The sequence below is a fragment of the Protopterus annectens genome, chromosome 8.part0, assembly GCF_019279795.1.
Source record: "Protopterus annectens isolate FY-2018-M chromosome 8.part0, PAN1.0, whole genome shotgun sequence".
Classification (NCBI taxonomy): Eukaryota; Metazoa; Chordata; order Ceratodontiformes; family Protopteridae; genus Protopterus; species Protopterus annectens.
Genome location: NC_056741.1, coordinates 949,513,934 through 949,537,091, shown reverse-complemented (window position 1 = coordinate 949,537,091; position 23,158 = coordinate 949,513,934). Strand labels below are relative to the sequence as shown.

At 39.8% G+C, this 23,158-nt stretch overlaps 1 protein-coding gene across 1 annotated transcript in view; it reads right to left on the bottom strand.

Annotated features, from left to right (window-relative positions):
• The window catches only part of LOC122808363 (unconventional myosin-Ie-like), a gene marked incomplete in the record, with an annotated part of 1,223,059 nt that overhangs the window by 1,068,492 nt on the left and 131,409 nt on the right, over window positions 1-23,158 (bottom strand). Inside the window, 1 exon segment of the mRNA XM_044079330.1 lies at window positions 18,837-18,974. Within this exon segment, the coding sequence (XP_043935265.1) occupies window positions 18,837-18,974 (138 nt within the window).

The following is a 23,158-nucleotide window of genomic DNA, read 5'->3' as shown; positions in this document are numbered from 1 at the left end:
GTTGATGCCATTTCTGTCTTGAAAGGGCTGTCTGTGGGTAGGCTGAGAAGAGGCGAGCCTGGAAGAGGTTTGCCTCCTGGTTCCTTTCCTATGCCTGGAAGAAGGAGTAGCAGTGGAGGGGGTTCTTCAGACATATGAGGTCTTAGCTGCTCAGTTTCTGTAGTATTTTGGTATAGGAGATACAGAAGGTGCTTAATGTCTTGTAGTTCCTTGCTCTTCTCCTGAAGGTTCTTAAACAGTTCACCAGACTGTTTTTCAAACAGGAGGTTGTGGTCTAGTGGGACTGTCCAGAATATTAGATTTGAAATCTTCAGCCAATGGTTGTAGCCAAAGCCATGAACATCTGCGAAGCAAAGATGCAAATACAGCAGCTCTAGCAGAGGCCTCTGCTGTGTCATAACTGAATCTAATCGAGTGCCTGGCTATGTGGGATGCCAGAGTCAGTTTTGATGCTACTTCTGACTTGTTGGGAGAGTCAGGCAGGGAGGATAGAAGTGTAGATGCTTGGGAAACAGTCTAAAGCATAATTAATCATATGGGTTTGGTAGTTAATGGCTCTGAAGGCTATGGTGGAAGAGGTATAAACCTTCTTGCCCAAACTGTCCATATTCTTGCTCTCCTTGTCAGTCGGCAGAATGGACGAGGAAGGCATCAGTCTCAACTGCTTGCCTGGGGCCACAGCTATCACTGCAGGGTCTGCCAAGGGGGTTTCTCAAGAAATTTGTGGTAATCAGGCACCTTATAGAAATGATCAGTTCTCTTAAGAGCAGGTGGCTGAGAGTCATATAGGTATGGAGGAATAACTGGGGGGTGGCAGATGGTGATGGAGATTCAACTTGCAGCAGCTCAAAATATCTTTTTTGAGTTTCAGTCATTTGGGAAGTATCCCATTTGAAATATTCTTTCATTTTAGTAATGGTCTCTCCTAAAGTGATGTCTTCTGGAGGAGAGTCCCTTTCTATGGATTCCTCATCTGGGGAATAGTATTCCAGGGGAGAAGCTATTTGTGATGAATAAGAAATAGACTCATCTGATGATGAGGAAAAAAACTTCCTCTTCTTCTTCCTGATAAGTGGGAGGTGGAATAGAAGTAGCTGAGACAGGTCTTGGGCTAAGGGCCATGAAGGCCTGCATCAAAGACTGTGTGTAAGATTGCCAGTCAGGTAGTACTTCAGAAGAGGGAGAAAGATGTTTGCTTTTTTTGCTTTCTTTTTAAAGGGGTAGTTTTGGGAGAGGGAGAAAGTCTAGTTTCAGGGGCCTAAGCTAAGGAAGAGGATTCAGATTCCTGTATCCCAGATGGGTATCCAGTGGAGCCTGGGCCCCCCTCATCTTCAATCAAAACCAAAGTCTGAGTAAACCTCTGTGGACATACCAAAACCAAAGTCTGAGTAAACCTCTGTGGACATGCCGGCCAGTACTTCAGAAGCGGCTTCATCAAGGGGAGCCGACGGAAGTAGATGCCACTAGCGGACATCCCTCAACCCATACTTCGGCAGTTGGAAGGCATCCGACAACAGAAGGGCACAGGTATTTGGCCTTTTTTCCTGGTGGTTCCACCAGGGTGGCCAATTCAGGATCCATCCTAAGTGCTAACTTTTTGAGCCTCTGATTTTCCAAATATAGATTAAGGGCGGCTACATGGTTTCTAAGTGTTTTAGGGATGAATGATTGGCAAATGGCGCAGGAGGTATGGTCATTTTCCCAGCCTAAAACAGAATAATACAACAGCCATGGGTGTCCTTATGCAGAATTTGACATCTGCATCAGCATTTACCCTTCTTAGCGGACATCGGCTAAGAACAAACAAGCAAACCAAGCTCAAGCGATAATACATTTTAAGAATTCCCCAATGGGGTACTTAGCTTTAGACGTCTTGATAGTAGAGGGGTGATGTGATTGATCTGATGTTCTACTACAGTAGAAAAATTCTGAGGTCTGTGCGTGCAGACGTCACATTTAAGGCACCTGGTTTATGGCCCTGTGTGTGACGTCCCACGCACCAACAGCAATCAGGCTTAAACTTTTGTATAGGAGCTGACGTTGGTGTTGCCTGAGGTGGAGAATCCCACAGTAAGAATACTGCAACATGGGAATATAAGACATTGTCATATTACTAACATTTGCTTACCTTAGCTATGGAACTCCCAAGTGGATCTCTGGATTCATATATTTTGTGTATTCTTTGCTTTCACAGGCTGAGCCTGAAAATACTCCACTTAAGGTAGAATTCTCCCACAGTTTAACAAATGGAAAATAAAGAAAAAATAAAATGGTAGGTGCAAAAACAGGAATCAACAGGCTTGTAAGGCTGTATGATGCTGCAAAAGCTACAGCGAGATAGCAATTATTAATGTACAACAGTGCCACAGCCTTCTATGGAAAGAGCAATGCTTGTATACTAAAGCTCATGACACAGCTATAAAACTTCTAAAAGTACAAAATATAAACTGCTGAGGAATTCTGGGTCAAGGCTGCAGAAACATGATTCACAAGGGTCTCTTTTATGTGTGACTTGAAATAAGGGCGTATTCAGGTTGATGCAGTGTCCAAACCATGATATGGCGCTAACATATGACAGCAAAAAGGGTGAAGACTTGGAAGAGGCTAAGAGCAGCCCAAGCAGAATGAACTTTAATCTGTCATGAAAGGGATGTTCCATGAAAAGATGAACAAAAGGGGATAGGCCAAGGAAATCCACCTGGACAGAGCCTGTTTTGAGAAAGGGCAACACAGCTTTTTATCCTGATAAAAGATAAATAGCTGATCAGATTTTTCTAATGGTCTTAGTTTTGCCTACATAGAATCTAAGCTGTCTATGAATACCCAGCAAATGTAGAGTTCTTTCTCCCTTGCTTTGTGGATTGTGGAAGAAGGCTGGCAAATGAATAGATTGGTTCAATGACATTTCATTGAAAATTTAAGAAACTGTTTGATCTCAAAACATGTAGAAAGAAGTGGATCCATTGGTAAACAGGTGGAGGTGGCTGACAAATGTACTTTTATAGAAGAATATGCCAGTTTAGAATTGAGCAATTCACATAGATAATAAAGAATAGTGGGAATACCCATTTGATAAGGGTCCTGTCTTTTTATGGCACTGAATACAAAAATTTTTCCATCTGGAAATGTAAAATTGCCTTATGGAAGGTTTTCTAGCCTCCTATAATACTTGTATTGTTTCTTCAAAATATAGTTGACTAAATTATATCAAAACCCTACTGTCAGATTCAGAGTTAGTAACTTTGGATGAATGAAAAAGCAATTCTGTTGTGTGTCCACCCAGTGAGGTAACTTTTAGTGATCACCCTATGTCAGATGAAGAAGGGAGAGCCAATATTGCCAGAGCAAAAAGGGAATTACTATTAGCATTTTTCAATTTTTCTTAGTTTTGAGAGAAATGCTTGAAATTATGAGAAAGAGAGTAACTGCATAAAGGAATTTCCCTTTCCAAGAGACTAAAATATCATTTCTTTAAGCCTCTGGAGATGACACTTTGTAACAAAAAGAGTCTGAGATGCCCGTTTAGTGTGGAAGCAAACAGGTCTATTTGTTGAGTGTCCCACTGACAGATAATCTGCAGGAAGATCTCTCGGTTCTGTTTGTGTGGGTTTGTCTCAGACCTGCTTAAATAATCTGCCACTGAATTAGTCTCTGAGGGAATGTAAACTGCCTGAAGGAACAGACTGTGTTGGATAACAATCTCCTAGGAGGTCATTGCTAATCTGCAAAGTTAAGAGGATTGTGTTCCTCCTTGTTTGTTGATGTACCACATTACAGTAATATTGTGCATCAAGAATCCAAAGGGTTCCTAGAGACCAGAGGGAATGAAAATACTGAAGAGCCAGGACCGTGGATTTCATTTCCTTGACATTTTTGTGATTACCGCTGTCCTTTCTTGACAATACATCTTAGACTTATGTTCTTGGAACATACCCTCTCCTGTTCAAGCCAGGTCTAAAGCATCCATAGATTAATCAGCTATCCCTTAAACCTGGAATGCCCTTTCTGATTCCCTCTGCCTATCACACAGTCTCTACATATGCAGTATTCCTTACTGAAGGGATCTCCTGCCAAAGATAGTCCAAAGTCCGGCCAGTATACCAAAGCTTTTAGATTTTACAGGAGGTGTACTCACAGGACATAGGGCATAAAGGTGATGTACGGGTGCAAATACTCAGAGCTGAATTTCCCCAAGAGAAACAAAATACCCAAAGGACAACATAGAATATGTACATTCAGAAGAAAAAAGTTCAGAAAGGAAACAAGTGCCCTTAGCCAGGAGGGTAAGAAAAGGCAGGGGCAAGAGTCATAACAGAGGGATGGACCGAATATTGCAACAATGAAGAAAAGGACATCTACTGTTATGGTAACATTTTACACAACTATATCACTGTTACAGTATTCTTTACAGAAGAGAGAGTATAAGAGCAAAGAAGATGACTGGGAGGAGGAAGGCACTGAAGAGCCCTCTATAAACCCCACTCATAATTGCTCTGCCTAAGCCTGCTCTGGCCCTAGAAACAACATCCAATCTGTAATGCTTAGTAAAAGTATGAACAGAAGACCGAGTAGGAGCTTCAGTGATGGAACTAGGGTCCAAAGCTTTGAAAAAGGCACCAGAAGAGCCAACCACCCTAGTGAAATGTGCCTTAAAGATGAAAAAAGACATTTGCATGAAATAAAAGGAAATGGCTTTGGAGACCTGGGAGGTGATGTTTTGCTTGAAAGCAGCTAAACCCAAAGTCCTGGGATGAAAAGAAAGAAAAAGTTGCATAGATTTGTGAACAACCTTGTTTTATCCAAATAATATTGGAGTGATCTAACTAAGTACAAGGTGTGGAGAACCTTCTAACTGGCAGACTGCACAGAACGAAAATAAGAAGAAAGGTGAATAGACTAATTAAGGGACAACTTATTGACCACCTTGGGTATAAAAGGATTAGTATGAAGAGGCACCCTGTCCCTGTGAAAAATTTAAAAAAAAGGAATGGTCATAAAAGCTTGAAGGTCAGACACACTCTAGGCTGAAAAGAACTAACAGCAGTACAATCTTCCAAGTACAAAGTTGCAAGGAAGCTGAACTAGCAGGTTCAAAAGGAGCCTTAGTCTATTTTTCAAGTACAAAATTGAGATCTCAAGGAGGCTTTCTCAAGGACTTGATATGAGGGATGACTAAGAAATTGCTCGACCTGAAACAGAGAGACCAAAGGAGGGTTCAAGGGAAGACAAGCAAAGATAGAGGACAGGTGAGCTTTAACTGAAGAACATGGCAAGCTAGCATGGAGTAGATCACACAAATAAGAGAGAACCAGAAAAAAACCCTATTGAGAAGAGATCCCGATGGTGAGAGAGGCACCAAACAGAAACTCTTTTCCTTTTAGACATGTATAATTTTCTGGTAGCGGATTTCCTGGCTTCTGGCAGATTCAGAAGCATGTCCTCAGAAAAAAAAGGTATCTAAATGGGATCAAAATCCTATCACCCTGAGTGTGATTTGAAGATTGGAAAGGTGAGGATGGATAAAAGATCCCTTGTCTTGTGTGAGAAATGTAAAAAATTCCCAGAGGGTGAATAGGGATGTGAAGAAAGGCATCCTTGAGGTCTAGAGAGACCAAGAAGGCCTAGGAGAGAAGAGGCAAAAAGTCTGCAGAGACAGCATCCTTAAAGAAAGGACCATGAGAAAATTTTTTTTTTTTTTTAAACAAGAATCATCTTTATTAAATTATCCCATATGACACAGGCTGTGAAGGCTACCAGCCCAGCTAGCTGGAATTTTGTAAATAATTCTATAGTATTTGTGAATAGTAATATGGTTTGTACACTTGTCCTACAAATGTAAGAAAACTATATGTTATGTTAAACTGCATGTTATGTGCTGATCTTCAAGGACATAACCACAGTGTACCCTACTGGAAATGAACAGAATTAAGTTGCAAACTTTAAGAAAATAAGTGAATTGTTTACAATGGTGTTTATCTCAGCTAGGAGACAGACTGTTTGAAGCTAGAAATTCCTTCTATTGTCTGGAAACAGAAATAATTACAGGTTTCATAGGTAAAAGTGTGTAACTGTTTTACAAATTCCAGTTCCAGGCAAACTTCTAAAAGATTTATTTTATTTTTATTTATTTTTTATTTTGCATTTGTTGACCGGGCTAGTCTAACTGGAATAAAATCCATTTTCAGTAGAGGCCCGGGGAGAAAAGCTCCAACACAGATAATTTTACACAGTAAAAAATAATCACAAGTTCAAAGAAGTATAACAGTAGTAAAATAGCTCTAAGCAGTTACAGCCATACACAGACACAATATATGACTGTAATAATTGTCTCAAATTCAAAGAATTATAACGGTAGTTAAAAAGGGTGTAAACAGATTACAGACATACAGATTAGGTACAGTTGTCATTACTAGCATACCTAGCTCATGCTGAGGTGATATGCAATGCAATACATATAAAAACAAATTAGTAGTTTTCAATTGGAAGCAGGATAAAAAGTATATACAGTTGATAAATTATACAAATGTATCATATGATACAGTGAAATAAAGATATATAGGAAGCAGCAAGAGGATGTAAGTAGGTGGAATATACTCTTGTTAGGAGCAGAGAAGACAGTTAGTCAGGGTTAGTACAAGGACAAAGCCAGTGAGTACTGAGAAATTGTTTTATTTTTAGTTTAAAGAGTCTTATGGAGGTCAGAGATAGGAGTTCAGAGGGAAGCCTGTTCCAGTGTTTGCCTACAGAGTTAGAAAACAGAGAATCTCCAGCTGAGTTGTTGGATTTGTTGATAGCAATAAGTGGCTTATTAGAGGAGCGTAGGTTCTTAAGATTGTTGTAGAGGGTAATGAGGGTAGTCAGTATAGGTGTATAGGTGGGGTAGTACAAGCTCTTATGGATAATAGTGAGTTGTTGAGATAGTATCTGGTTATGAAACTCTAGCCATCCTAGTTGTTTTAGGTTGTTGCAGTGATGTGTTCTAAAAGGAGATCCTGTGGCAAATCTAGCAATGGAGTGATAGGCAGTAGCAAGTTTGTTTAGGTTGTTTTTTGAGAGATTGGTGTATATGGGTGAGGCATAGAGTAAGGTAGTGATTAAATGAGTTCTAGCTATAGCGATTTTGGTTGAAGGAGTAAGGAAGGGTTTGATTCTGAAAAGGGATCCCAGTTTATTATTTACTGTTTTTATAGTGATGTTAGTAGGAGTGTCAAAGTTTAGATTATTATCTATGGTTATTCCAAGAAGTTTGGTGGTTGTGTCAGGAGATATGAGAGTCCCATTGTTGGATGTAAGAGTAAAGTGAAGAGGGGCAGACCTACGAGTAGGAGTAAAAAGTAGGAGTTTAGTTTTTTTAGGGTTAAGTAGAAGGCAACTGTTTAAAAACCATTGTTCCACTGTATTAAATGCATTTTGTGTAAGGGATTGTAGCTCGGTAGGAGTATTAGCTGAGCAAATAATGGTGGAGTCATCTGCATATTGAATGTAGGTAGCATGTGGGATTGCTAGGTGGAGGTCATTAATGAAAATGGAAAATAACAATGGGCCTAAAATGGAGCCCTGGGGGACACCAAGGGAAATTGGGGGTGTGAGAAGATAGGTTGCTTTCCCATAGTACTGCTTGTTGTCTATTCTCCAAGTAGGATTTGAACCATTGTAATGCTAGAGTATCAAGAGAAAGAGATTTAAGTATTTCAATAAGGAGCTGGTGATTAACCATATCAAAAACCTTAGATAAATCAATGAAGACAGAAGAGGAAAGGGTATTGTTATTACGGTAGAATTTATACAGTCTGTGAAGGAGAGAAGGGCTGTGGTGGTGCTGTGGTTAGGTCTAAATCCATGTTGACAGTTGGCAAGTAAGTTATTATCAACTAGATGGGTGAGTAGTTGCTTATGGACACATTTTTCCATTATTTTTGCCAGTGGAGAGAGTAAGGCTATTGGTCTATAGTTTGAGATGTCAATGGAGTTACCACCTTTATGAAGGGGGATGATGTGTGAGATTTTCCAGATAGATGGGATATTTCCTTCAGTTATAGTTCTGTTTATGAGTATGGAAATGGGGAGGGCTATGGCTTTGGCACCTTTTTGCAGGTATTCAGCAGGTAGATGGTCAGCAGAGGGGGTAGTGGGTTTCAGTTTTTCTAGAAGAGAGCAAATGAAGGATGTAGGAACAGGTTTTAGCTGAAATAATGGAATAGGGTAAGTTGGAGAGGTGGTTAGATTAGGGGAAGTTGGAGATAATTGCTTAGCTAGTGTTTGAATGGTATCTGTAAAGAAAGAATTAAAGGCATTGGCAGTTTGTGTTAGATTATCTTGGTTAGAGCCTTGTGGGATAGGTGTAATAGTTTGGCCTGGGTGTAGGAGTTTGTTGATGCTGGACCAAAATTTTTGTGGATTTCTTTGGTTAGTTTGTTGTAGTTGGATATAAAAGTTTTTTTATCTAGCAGGATAGCTTTTTTAGTAGTATTTCTAAGTTGTCTAAAGGTTTGGTGGTCTGTTGAATTCCTGGTAGTGTGCCATTTTGACCAAGATTTGTTTCTGAGGAGAATTTTCTGTCTAGTTGCTTTGGTGAGCCATGGGGCAGGTTTAGTGTTACTTCTAATAGAGCGTACAGGGGCATGTTGGTCAAGGATGGATAAGAATGTGGAATTAAAGTAGGGGGAGTGTTTTTAGTGGTGACCAATCACAGTGTTTGAGTTCTAGCTGGAAAAGTTCAGGGTTGAAGAATTTTTTAGTCCGGATTGTACGATATGTAGTAGGGTTAGGTATGTTAATTTTGTGTCTGATGATATAAGTGAGTAAGTGATCACTTAGATCATCAGGGAGGGTTCCTGCCTTGTATGTGAGATGTGGAGAGTTTGTAAGAATCCAATCTAATATACTTTCTTTGTTGTTGGTTTTATTAATTCTTGTAGGGGAGGTAATGACTTGAGAGAAGCCATAAAGATTAATGTGGGTGGTGGGATGAGGGGTACTGCAGGACTTCCAATCGATGTTAAAGTCCACAAGTATTAAAGTTTCTTGTGGAAGATTGATAGATACCCAGTTAAGAATGCTTTCAAGGGTATTAATGTTATTACCAGGGGAAGGTAAATACAAGCGATGTTAATGGATTTGAATTTGTTGATTTGAAGTTTAGTGACAAGGATTTCAGAGTTATTAAATATAGGTAGATTTATGTTAGATGTGGTGACTTGTAGATTATTTTTATGGAGGACTGCTACACCCCCTCCCTTTTTGTTAATACGGTCCATTCTTAGGATATTGTAGGCAGGTGGGGTAAGTTCATTGTCATTAATGGATGGCTTTAGCCATGTTTCTGATAGACATAGGAAATCAAATTGGTAGAATTCTAGTAGGGCATGAAGATGGGCAGTCTTGTTTTTAATGCTTCGAATGTTAAGATGTGCTATTGAAAGAGTTTGGAGGCTTATTAGGTGTATGTGCAAGAGTAATGTTAGAGGTGATTTGTACAGTGTTAGGAATATTGTTTGGGCCAGGATTAGGATGAATGTCTCCATCTAGCAGGGCTAAGTGGAGTATTTTATATGTGGGGTTGTTAACTTTAAGGAAATAAAAACAAAGTGTTTTTCTTGCATGGAGAGTACTATATTTTATATGGGTTAGTCTGTGATATTTGGCTTGCAGGTAGCAGGGACAAATTGTGGTGTTAAAGCTGTAAAGAGATAGGTAGTAGTGGTGTGGAAGTGAGCCTGGAGGGCAGTAGAAGGTTTGGGTGGAGTGGTTGTTCATAAGAGGTTAATGTGTAGATAGTTATTAGAGGAGGTAGGAGCGAAACAAAGGCTATGAATTTTAGTTGAGTTAGGTAGGAAACATTGGCCATGATGTAGGTATAAGATGTGAAGATAGATATGGGGTATGTAGTAATAGCAGCTAGGTAGTTGAAACTGTAAGGGTGGGGTGGATATGTGATATAGCTAGGAGAGGTAAGTGAATACGTTTGGTGGGGAGTAGTAATAAGGAGAACTATTTGATTGGTATAGGTAAAATAGGGGTGTGGTTTAGTGAAAATATATTGAGGACCCCAGGGGGTGAGTGGGAATTGGGGGTAGGGAGGGGAGCGGAGTGAGCCCGCAGGGCAAACGGAGCGGGTTGAGACAGCTGAGTGAGACAGTCGAGGTGAACAATCAGTGGAATTCTGATTGTGGAGGAGCGGCTGCAGGGGTAAGTAGGTTTGTGATCTGTGTAGAAGAGTAGGAAGTAGTATAAGTGATTTGTAAAGGCAGAAAGTGGGAAAGTATAGCAGAACAGGTAATAGGTAGGGTCAGTTGTAAGAATGCTAAAAAGGAGTTTAAAAAGAAGACAGCCTTATGAGGATGAGGGGCTACAAGAGAGGAGCAGATAGGAGGGTGCCACCTAGTGGGCAGTCAGGTTTATAACCACAGAGGTGAGGAAAAAAGGCAAGGCTAGACTAGGGCTAGAAAGACAATATATGTGAATGGGTTAATAAAACTAGGAGTATGAGAGGGATTATACATAGTCTACTGGATTTAGGGGGGGTATGGCTACTGGGTGTTCAGGCTGTGAGGCCTACAATAAATAACAATAAGGATTAAAGCAGTGAAATGAATTAGCTATAAAGCCAAACTTACAAATTGCACATACTCTCTCATCACTTTTCGTGTGAGAACAGCAGTTTACACTTATGAAGTGATGTTACAGTTGGATGACTGGGGTGGGACCTTGGGTCCCTGGTGGATAATAATCTCCTAGTGGAGGGTAGGCAGGCTGAAGAGGTGAAAGCAGATATGTATCAAAACAGGAACAAGAGAGAAGGAGAGAAAGACAAGAGAGAGACAAAAATGTATTAGATGGCACACTACAAAATAGTTAGGCAAAATACTTAGCTAATCACTTAGAAGCAATCAAATTCATATCTCTAGAGTTAGGAAAGACAAGAAAATGGTTTACTACAAACAGTTTACATCTAACAATTATACAATAGCCTTGGTATAAGTGAAAACACTGTTACAGGCAAGACGTTTGTGGTATTACTTTGTGAGAAGAACACAACAAGAATCAGATAGTTAAATACAACAAACCAAAGCAAACAGTTGCAAAGTACTGTAAGATAAATATTTTTGATACAGAGGTGCTATATTTTAAGTTTTTGTTACCCTGGGAACTGAAGGCAGAGGTGTCAAATAGTGATGTCATCCAGCTAACCCAGCAGTAATGAGTATTATTAATTTAAGAACCATCTCTCAGAGAAAGTCTGGGCATTTTCTATCTTGTCTTTGTATCTAGAAACATCCTCTCATCAGCACTTCTCATCAATATTTGCCTGGTTCTGTAAGTCATTTAGGACATAGTATCCCTTTGATATTGATAGGAATATAGTAAATATTAGTTTAGATGTTTTCTGCATTTATTTGAGACTGTCCTGCAATGTTGTTTTAAAATATTTCCTGTGATTCTGAACTCTGTTGTCACTGTGTTGAGTTAATGAGTATTGTCAATTAAATCTCAAAGTGTGTGTGTGTGTGTCAGCTACTTGGGCAGGGACACAAAGCACTGATTGGACAGAGAGGGTGCTGGCAGTTTTGGCTTGACCACTCGGCTGAGATCTTAACCCTATAGCTGTGCCAGTGGGTAGTCTTACTGGGGGATCTGGAGAGAGAGAAGCCAGCCCCAGACTGACTGTGATCTCTGTATGTTCCTAAGGGAAACTGTACTTTACTGTGTGTATGTACTTGTCATCCTCCCAATGTGCACGTCCCTCACTGGTGTTAGTGGTGAGGACTGAGGCTCCTTGATTACTGGGCCAGTGCAGGGAAGTCACACAGGCAATCTTACATTTATATAAATGAAAACAAACCATACTGACACAATTTCAGCAAACATTATACATTACAATGACAACTGTGTCAACATGGTTTGTAAACATACATTACTTATAATCTTTCCAGTCAAACATTACATAGCTCATTCAAATCCTGCCTTCTTTTAAACCTTGGTCCTCCTCTGCATGGATTGTTCTGACAATTCCTATTTATTTCCTATGTAATTTGCTCCTAACCCTTTTCTAAAGATCCCAATTCCAGTTGTTTTATCTCTGTTACTATATTTGCTACTTCTAGCAAAGTTGGTTTAGACTTTAATTTCCAATTTCTAGTAATTGCTTTTTTGGTAGCTACCATAATCAGACTCAGCAAGGCCTTACTATGTCTAGGCAATGCTGATTCCATATAAAAAAAATAATTTCCTTAGTTACACCAATTTGTGCACCCAGTATCTCTGATAGAGCAGTCTGCAGGCAATCTTTAAAGTCTGCCAACTCATTACACTCCCAGAAAATATGTTCCCAGTTACCTCTTTGTTCTCCATCACATCTCCAACATTTGCTGTCAACCGGAGTAACAATTCTTTGGAGTCTACTTGGGGAAAAAACGTCCAAGCAAAGATCCTAAATCTTCTAGACTTTCTTGCATATTTGGGAGACATACATATACCCCCCATTGTTTCTTTGTAAACTGCTTATCCAAAATCTTTTTTCCAATCCTTTCTAACTTCCTCTGATTGATTCTTATAGTTATCATGAGAAAAGTGTTGGAGAGAGGGAAAGCTCCAGAACTGGCCTCCAAGTCCCCTTCTTCTGAGGGACCAAAAACATCCTAGAGTAAAAAGCCTCTTCACACTTGGATTGATGGAATAGGTTAAATGTTGCCCTGATCCAAAATGGAAAGGGAGTTTCGTCTGGAGGAGGCTGCAGAATGCCTGACAACTGGGGAATAGATTGCCATATCATGAAATACCCCTGGCGAATGACAGACAGCACCCAAGAGTCTGAGGTGATCGGTTGCCAGTTTGAGAGGGAGAGACAAAAGGATATGGCCATGGGGAACAGGAGGCAAAGGAGGAGGAAAAGAAGAGTTCTAAGATATAGGCGTCTAGTGGACTTTGCAGAGTGAATACACCTGGGGCCCCTTCTTTTTTGGGGGTTGAAGAGTCTGCCTATGAACAAAAGCAAATTTAGTAGGGTAATTCCATTACCCTCTGAAATTTGGTTAGAGAGGAGACAAATATATACTGGAGTTCTTGCATGGTTTTACTCTTACCCTATGTGGACTTGAACAGGTCAGCAGCAGCTGTCCCAAAAATATTTTTGTTACCCAGAGGAACATACAAAAGTTTGGCTTTAATATCATCAGGCATTGCCTGATGACAAAGCCAAAAATAGCTCATGAGAACCAAAAGCAGCAGCACTGGAAAAGGTACTGCCAGCATAGTAACTGCATTTTTTGGGGGTGATGACCTACCTCAGAAGTGGACCCAAGCAGGGAAAGAGCTAAAGCTTTCCCTTCTGAATCAAGCAGATTAGACACAACCTAAGCTACCTGAGAAAAGAGAACCAATAGCTAACTGGTCATGTGGGTTTGGTAGTTAATAGCCTGAAATGGCAAGGTGGCAGCAATATATACATTTTTTAGCCAACATCTCCATGCTCTACTATTCTTATCAGAAAGAAGGAGCTTAGAAGAAAGCAAAAGTTTAGGCTTAGCAGTTGAGATTGAACCACATAAGGGTCAGCAGAAAGACATTTAAGCAAAGGTATGTGGTCCTCAGACACCTTGTATAACCTATCAGATTTCTTAGGGGCTGGTACAGAAGCAGCACAGACAGTGTACAAAGGTGCTGCCAACACAGGAGGAACTGCAGACCACTTAGGAGACTCCATTTGTAGAAGTTCATACTATCTCGTTTGGATGTCAGAGACCTGAGAGAAATCCCACAAAGTATTCCATCATTTGATCAACAGTATCCCCAAAGAATAATTCTTCCAAGAGGAAATCTGGGCTCAAAGAAGTCTCTTCCTTTGAACACTACTCTAGAAGAGAAGGAATTTGAGAGGAGTATGCAAGGGATTCTTTCCAGAATCTAGGTCCTCATCACTGAAATCCAGTTCCTTTGTCCTCTTAAGAGGCATAGAAAACCAGGGAATGACATCCCTTGGGGAGGCTTTAAGGCCATCAAGGTATTAAACAAGTCTTGAGTAAAATCCTGACATTCACATTGGGGAACTTTAGCAATAGGGGTAAATAATGCTTTGTCTTTTCCTTTTTTCTTAAGTGGGACATCATCCCTAACAACCATTGATGGCTCAAGTCCCTTGTTGGGATTCAATGATTGTAGTAGGAATGTCTTCCCAGAATATGATTTAAGGAATTCCTCTTGGACCCTTGGAAAGAAACAGCCATGATACCCCCTTCAACATCTACAACAGGCATTTGAAAAGCCTCAGAGGACATTTGAAAACTGAAATCCAAGACAGCCTCTGACAGGGTCATGCCAGAGGAATCTGATGCAAGCAGTGGACATTCTTAAGGGCTTTCAATAGCTTTTAGAGAGGTATCCAGTAGTGGCTGGACAGCAACGTAATCAGGCTTAGACTTTTTGGACTTCATCTTGGAGTACAGCTGCCACTTGGGACAGGAGCATTCCGCCATAGCACCCTAAGCCAACAAATTAAAACACTAGTCCTCAAGGTACATTGAGAGGGAAGCTAAATAACCATGGAGGGGTCATGGGGACAAATGCTTGACAGATAGAGCACTGCATATGGTCATGGGAATCACCTAGGCAAAAATGACACTAGTGGAAATCTGCCTACCATATGGACATTTTCCCTTCTTAGATGACATGAGCACAAGTAACAACAGTATTGAGGAAAAGAGAGAGAAGAAACCCCAATGGGGCACTTATCTGAAGATGGATTGATAACCAGAACAGAAGATGGGCATTCAGACCAATGCTTGATAATGGCGTTCAGACTGCCGATAAAGAGGTTCTGAGTATTTGTGTACATACATCACCTTTATGCCTCACAATGGGAGCATGTGTGTGATGTAAGGCACCTATAAACTCTAATAAGACTTTAGTACAATGGACAGATGTTGGGTTATATTTGGCAGGAGATCCCATCAATGAAGAATACTGCAACAGTGAAATGGAGGGACATCACCATGACTGCAGTGAGGAATTTTGTAATACCCTTGTAATTGTATCAAGACCAAAGGACAACGAATAAAACTTCAAATTAAATTTCAAAACATAAAACAATTTTCTGTGGTGTGGATGATTGGAAATATAAGCACAGGTGTTCTTGAGGTCATTAGGTAAGCTTGTGGAAGAATTGCTGGTAGATGAGATTGAAAAGATAACATGTTGAATTCTGGCACAATTAAGAAGGTATTGAGGACTGATATTTCCAGAATGAACCTTCATGTACCTTCTTTCTTTAGGCAAGGAAAAGTATTAAATAGAATTGCTCCCTGATAATACAATTCTTGCGGTACTAGCAAAATCAGGTATTTTCAGTTTGGGGGAATTTACAAAGGGTGATTTGTGCTTCTCCAATGTAATACACTTTCTAGATGTTAAATAAAATCTGCATAACTTTGAACCACTTAGGTGAGGCTGTGCTCCCTACCTCATGCACAAGTAAATAGCATTGGTACCTAGCATTTCACACAGAAACACACCCCCTTCCCCAAGGCATCCACACAAGTTGCATTTGTTACTTACCAAAGAGATTATGAGGCAGGAGAAGGTAAGTAGAGCTCATCTGCTAGAACTCACAGCTCTGCTCTAGCCACTCACCCCAATCTGACAACAAACACTACACAAAGAAATACAACTTTGTGCACATGTACACTTAGAGACAAATACACTAACTTACAAGACAGACAGACACACATCCTGTGCTAACACACTTTCCATCCATGACTTCATAATCTCTCCATCCATAGAACGCATCAGACAGTGGTCATCCACCACTCACACACACATATATACACACACACATAGACCCAATTGATTTTTGTCTCTGTATATATATATATATATATATATATATATATATATATATATATATATATATATATATATCTACACACACACACTTACTTACACACCCTCTCTTACATATATAACCACACTACAATACTAACGTGGGTCAGCTATCTGTGCAGGGTGAAGTTAATTCAGCCCACAGCTCCTGCAGAGATTCTCCCTCAGTGAAATGCAGAGGTTTATATGCCTAAACCTCCACATGCTCTTATGCAATCTACACATTGCTCTGTACGGCTACTGCTTGGTACGGATGGTCTGTGAATTGTCATATTGTGCAATTTTCCTTCCAGAGCAGTACACTTGAATGTTAAAGAAACTCATTTCATAGGCTTCACCAACAGACTGCTGCATTCACATGTGGCTCCAAAAACTCTCATTGCTCAGCAGCTCAATGCTGTGCTCCTGGACTATGAGGAGACTATGTATTGAGACAGCCTTGCACGGTATGCAAAGCCAGTTCTGCAGCTTTGCTTACTATGCAAATTGTCTATGAATTGTGAAGGTATGGAACATATTTTGGTTCATCTGTTATTGTCTGTTGAAGGCAGCAGACAACTGGCATTATAGAAACCCACAGTGCTCCAAGACCTTCAGAAGTGCACAGTTCTGCTTTTTCAGTTAGCCGAGTTGCAGAAAAGGCAAGTTAGGCTGTACAAGCTCTCTTACAAAAATAGTTACCTGAATGTTTTAACATACTCTACCTGAACAAAAGTGGAATGTTATAGTAATGTACCACTGCTGGTACAACAGGACAGATGGAATCAATTTCAGGGCAAACCAAACCAGAAACCACAGTAGTCAGAAAATGTATTACCAAAAAATGGAGGAGTGCTATAACCCCAAAATTTCACGATTGGAAAATATATAATAAAGGAGATTTAGGCAAGTGCACACACAAACACACATTGAAAATCAAGTAGAATTTGTACATACAATGCGTGTTCAAAGTTCAATGTTAACATGCCTTGAAGCTGTATCACTTTAAGAAAGCTGTTGCTCTGAATTCTGATATTGTACAGTTTAGCATCATGATATTGCACTGCTTTATTAAATGTGTTTAAAACCCTGCTCCAAGGTCCAAGTATTTGCTATTCATTCATGTCAAGTAATCAGGAAGGGATCATTTAGTAATCCCATTCACTGACAAAGGAAAAAGTGTTGGTGAGACTAAATGATTCAAATAGTCAAAAACAATGCACACCACAATAAAGTAAGGCAACATGTGAGGGACAAAATGTTCAGCTGAGAAAAACATTTTACTGCCACTTTTGTCTACAAGATACACACAGTCAAATGCTATATTTTTGTGTGGCTGATATTTAGACTTTGAAATTTTATCAAGTTCTTATCAGGCACAACTATTATGTTACTCTGACCCAAGTCAGGATTTGGTCTAGTGATAAACAGCAATGCTAAAAACTGGATATCAACAGCCAAACTACTGAAAAGTAATTTTCCAAAGTGACTACTGCTGTGCAGTGCGGCCATTCCCAAACGTGCAGTAAATTTACCATTAGCTACATTAGTAAAAGGGGTGCAGTCTCTTGCATGGGAGGCACTGGGATCTTACCTCAACAGAAAATGCACTGAAAAAAAACGTTTTTACTCAAGTTATATTGGGTCACAACCAGTTAGTCTGCTGGTGACCAAATTATCTACATCTGTGTTGAATTGAACTGCAACTTGTAATAACAACATGGATGTAAATAGACGTCAAATTTGCAAACAAAATAAAAATCAGTTTCAGTGGTATGGGACATAGCGAAAATAAAAATGGGAAATGAAATGTACAGATTTATATAAAAAAAGGAATAACTGAACATGAATCTGAATTCCTTTCCATTAGTCCACATAAACTACAGCGCACACTAGTATTAAAAAACAAGCTTCCTCACGTACAGCAACCTAAAAATTTATTTCTACATGGTCTATCAAAAATATCCATTCATTTTCTGTACCTTCGTTACCCTATTCAGGGGCGTAGGAGAGGCAAAGCCTGCACTAGTAAGCAGTAAGGGTAAAACAAAACCAATACTAGATGGGATGCCAGCCCACTGCAAAGCACACACACATTTATATGCCTCATGCACACATCTATCAGTAATTTGGAATATTACCAATTCATCTTCCTGCATTTATTTCATATGTGGAGGGAAACTGATGGCCCCAGCAAAAACCCACATGCACAAAGGGGATACACACACACACACACACACACACACACACACACACACACACACACACACACACACACACACAAAAAGGACCTCCAATAATAAAATAAAAATAGAAAACCAACTACTATGAAACAACAGTGCTGACTGAAGTGCACAATGCCACCCTCTGTAACGCTCAAACAGACTTCGTGGAACAAATATGGGAAGTACTCAATGAAATGATGAGAGTTAATTACTGAAGAGCAAAAGTTCAAGCCATTTTTGACAATGGCACTTGATTATAATGCCTTGCCCATCAAACGATAGAAAGATAAAGCCATTTAACAATGTTCTGAATAAGGCAGGTACTGACAAACTCTACTATCATGACCCAGGACAAATAGTATTACATTTCCTTTTATCTCATACTATTTCGTACCTAGGCCATGCTTACATCCATTAAGTTTGAAAACTGCAAATTCTTACACATCAGATTAACAGTAACAGGCCTACTTAATTTCCCCATTTCTCTCTCTCTCTCGTGTGCCAGTACTGCCACCTGTAAGTTCCAAAAACATGCTGTGTGATTCTGAGTAAATCATTTAACCACATACAAGGTCCTAGATTGTGTATATATTAACAATGTTTAAATAAATCTAAAGCACATTATGACAAACAAAATGACTCGGCAGTATTTTCAGCTTGCATCTCATTCAGCCGTCAGTAGTCTTCTGTCCCAAAGTAGAAGCTGGACCGAGAAAATGAGCCAAACCTTTCTCCTGATGTTCTTCTTAAAAAGGATACAAAAATGTAGTCATCATTGTAACGCTTCTTTAAGTTTTCAACAATAGCCTCTTCTGTGATCTTTGAAAGTAGCACCATGTCGTCCACTCCACTCTGTTTGACATTTTGTGTCTGCCAATGATACCGCTCCTTACTGCCCTGTGAAAAGAAACAAACAGTAGCTAAGAACCAGAAAAATACATTCTCTTTGGGTTCTGATTCAGAGTTGGCCTCTGCTACATAAATATCCACTCATGAATAATGTAATATATTTGTTAAAGTTCTTCCTTTCCCCTTATAGCATTATATACTTGGCAGTAGTTTTTTCCTCTCTGTTTTGTTGACCATTTCCATTGCTTTCCACTTCACTAGCACCTTGTACAACACAGCCTTTATCAATCATGCAATGTCTAGTACAAGAAATATGAACGAGACAGAAGAAACAGCCACACCAAGGTCAGAGTGTCTTAGTGACTAATGCAGGAATCAAAGAAAGACTGCATCATTCAATGTTTACCAATGAATTTAAATCAGACCTTCCCACCATTTAAACAGTCAAGTTTCCAATTTGTTTGACATTGAGCAGCTGGTATGGGGAAACAGCATACAGTATCAGAACAACATGTGCTTTTCCATGATCGTATAACATTCTCAGAGCAATGTACTCACACCATCCTCCTGTTGGGGGAGAGTGACAGTGAGCGGTGGAGGCTGGATCATCCACCTTGTGTGAAGGAAGGTAGTTTGACTCCCTGCATGTCTGACACCTTGTGGAGAGAGAAGTGCATGGCATCCATTGTGTGGGTAAGAGAGGTGCTTGTAACTGCCATGCTACCACCCATACGGCAGTCTTCGTGGGCCATCTGCAGAGCAGTGCACGCATACATACACTAAAATATGCATGCACACACAAGCACATATACTAGGTCCTTGTATCTACAAGTCTGTACATCACAACTATGGGAGAGAGAAGGGTCAGAAAATGGAAAACACCCTATGGCTGCCCGGATGCATTAGAATTGCTATTAAAAATGAAAAGCAATGAATGGGTACAGTTGAGGCAGGGGTTTGATGGTTTAGCAGGCATAGGGTAAGAAAAAGAATTAAAAGATTATAGGGGGTGTGACGATTGGGGAGAGATGGGCAAAGGCTGCCAGCCTAGTCAAATAGAATTTGATACATAATTCTATCAACTGTATAAATAAATGTAAAATACAGGCATGTTTTCTTGATAATAAATGTAAAATACAGGCATGTTTCTTGAGGGTAAAGAATACTGTGAAATGTGGAACTGCAAAATATGTGACATCATTGCACTCTATTGGCCCAGTGAAGCATGTTGTACCCTTTCATATTAGAATTCGGCTGCAGGGCGGCTGGATGAAGATTTCATGCCCATTGTTTTAAGGCTAAAGTTTATGAATAGAATTTAGATGTGGAAGGTGCTTTATTGCTCTGGTTTCTGCTAGCATATACATGTGAAATGTCTTAAAAGTTTCTAAGGAGGTGTTAGATTGCTAAATAATACAGTTTGTGGCCTGAAAACTCAGAACAGGTGTTAAGATGATGCAATATGAATACTGGGAAAACCTAAGTGTCAAAAATGATGTAATTTTGGGAAGGTCTTAGAGACATGTTTGTTAGTAATGTTTAAATACTATTTCTCACAAGAGACCAAAAAGCATTTTGATCTTGGATATCCAACTTACCAGCATTCTGCCTTGTGCTCACATGCATGTTTTAGCACTGTGATTTCATGTATGAATAGTTAAAGCTAGTAAAGATTAATTAGGTATTTTTCTTTGACCTTGTCCTACTGTATTATTTTAAGTTTCTGTGTGATCTTTGAACTCTTAGATGTCTCTGTGGTGTAGTAGTTTTGTCTTTTGTTTTAACTATTTATTATTAAATATTTTACAACCTTCTACCTGTGGCTGATTTGTGTAGAGATAAGCTCTAGAGTACATTGCATATCTATAGAGGTTATTGTAATAGGCAACTCTAAAGTAAGCCTTGACTGTTAGTCATACTAACATTGGATACTAATGTTGCACAGTAATAACTGGACACCCTTTTAAGGGCCTTTTAGTAGCTGATATTATTAACTGGATGGTGGCAGTAATTACTACTGTATAGTATGGGTAAAGGGGCACAGCTGGAGAATCTGTGTCAGCCTTTCCCAGTAGCGCCTGTGAAGTTGTATAAATACATATCTCAAAAAGTGTGTGTGTGTTGTGTCAGCTACTTGGCAGGTACACGAAGCACTGGTTGGACATAGAGGGTACTGGAGGCTTTAGCTTTCCCAGTTAGGCTGAGACCTGGACCATATAGCTGTGCCAGTGGGGAGTCTTATTGGGGACCTGGAGAGCAAGAGAGCAACCAGCCCCAGACTGACTGTGATCTCTGTGTGCACTTAAGGGAAATTGTACTTTACTGTGTGTATTAGTTATCCTTTCCTCTTCTAGGAGACAACCTCCCTGGTGTTAGTGGTGAGGATTGAGGCTCCTTGATTGCTGGGCCAGGTCATGGTCATCACAGGGGGAGGAAAAGAAAAAAATATTCTTAGGTCCCATGCATAATAATGCAGTTCACCTGAAGAAGCAAATGAGTCCTATTTTCCAAGTTTTCTTTTATTGTTATCTTACTTTTCATGTCCGTTCTTTCATGCTGTCCTGTAATTTGAGATCCCCACCACCACTCACCTTGAAATGCTCTTAACAGGGTTGTGGTTACATATGCATACTTCTTTATCCAAAGAAGTGAGCGGGGAAAATACATCTACAGTTTACAATGAAAAAATATTCCTCCGTTAGATGGCAAGACGTAAACATTATATGTGGCACATTCTACTAGTGGTTGACCTCTACAACTACTTCTTCTCACCTCCCACAGCAATCAACCCTGTATTTTATATAGGCCCATAAAGCCACCTAACCTGTCTTCAAAGGCTGGCATTCTAAGATATTAGTAGAGTCAGGAAAGGGCCATGGGCTGATGACATCCACACAGTGGAGGTTGGAAGTTTTTCTGTATGCTTCTAACATTTCTTTCTCTCATTAGCTTTAAAGTGTGGAGCATAGTCTGCAATGCTGCAGTTCCATGTAATGTGCGGAACTGCAACACTTGGCCTTTCTTCAGACAGTACTCTTACACTGCTACTCCATCAACATACCCCTCCCAGGCAGGGCAACCTGGCAGCCTCACTCTCCCATCTCTTTGCCCAAAGGATCCTCTTGTAATTGGGCTGCTAACTGAACCTAGGACATCTGGGCTAGTCAGGTCCAAAACATTTATGCTGTAGGGTAGACACCCATGCATTTTCTTGCTAGAGCTATTTTTAAAAGAAAGCATGATGAATGTGAGACAACTCTACAAAAATAAATAAATAAATAGAGTCCTACTTTTCCACTAAAGTTCTGCTTGCAATATAACTAACCCCCAACACACACACGTCAGGAAGTGTATTCTTGCATCCCCTCTCTCAGTCTTAATATATGTTATCATTTTGTTAGTAGTCCCTTTGCTACAAACTACAGTCTCTCTAATAAATCACAATACTGCAACTGCTCCCCACTTTACAGGAAAGGGGGTACCTTTCCTCAACACAATGAAATGTAGCAACACTTCCACTTAAGTGAAAAAGGTATCGATCTTTCAAACATATAGTACAGTTACATCATCTGCTTCAATAAAAAAAGAGATAGAGGCCTTCCTCCTCCAAATGTATTTAACAACTTCTTCAGATATGGTTAGCATCATACTGCAACATGCTCTGTAGCTGCAAAACAAAATGCAAGACTGGATAACTCAGTGCTAAGCTAACATTTATTTAATGCCATGGACTGGATTTTAGTTTTTGTTGTCCTTGTGCCTTCTACCTTTCTGAGCCTACTTTTTTTTATTTCTGTGACTTAATCCTCATTGTAAGGACAACCACCCATAATTCCTGGCAATGAAGTGAACTTATTAGTCAGAAGCTCAGTGGAAGTGGTGGTGCCATAGGATTTCAGTGAAGGAGCAGCTTTCACATTACTCCTACAGGGCTATTTTTCTACATGCCTGCCATCTCCTGTGGATGGAAAAATATGCCATGATCAGATTAGTCAGCCTCCCTTTTGAGATCTTGCATGACCAAGAGGACCACACTACACCTCTGATTCACAGATCTCAAAGCATTTTATATTCTGGGTAAGACACTACAACTTCTTCATAAACATTCGTAAAATAGTTGGGACTTGGCGCTGCATGTCTCATCTTGAACATAAATTGTTCTGGAATTTATTCATAAGCCTTCAGCTGTATAATGAGTCAAACATTCTACCTTTTGTTCAACAGAAAGTGAA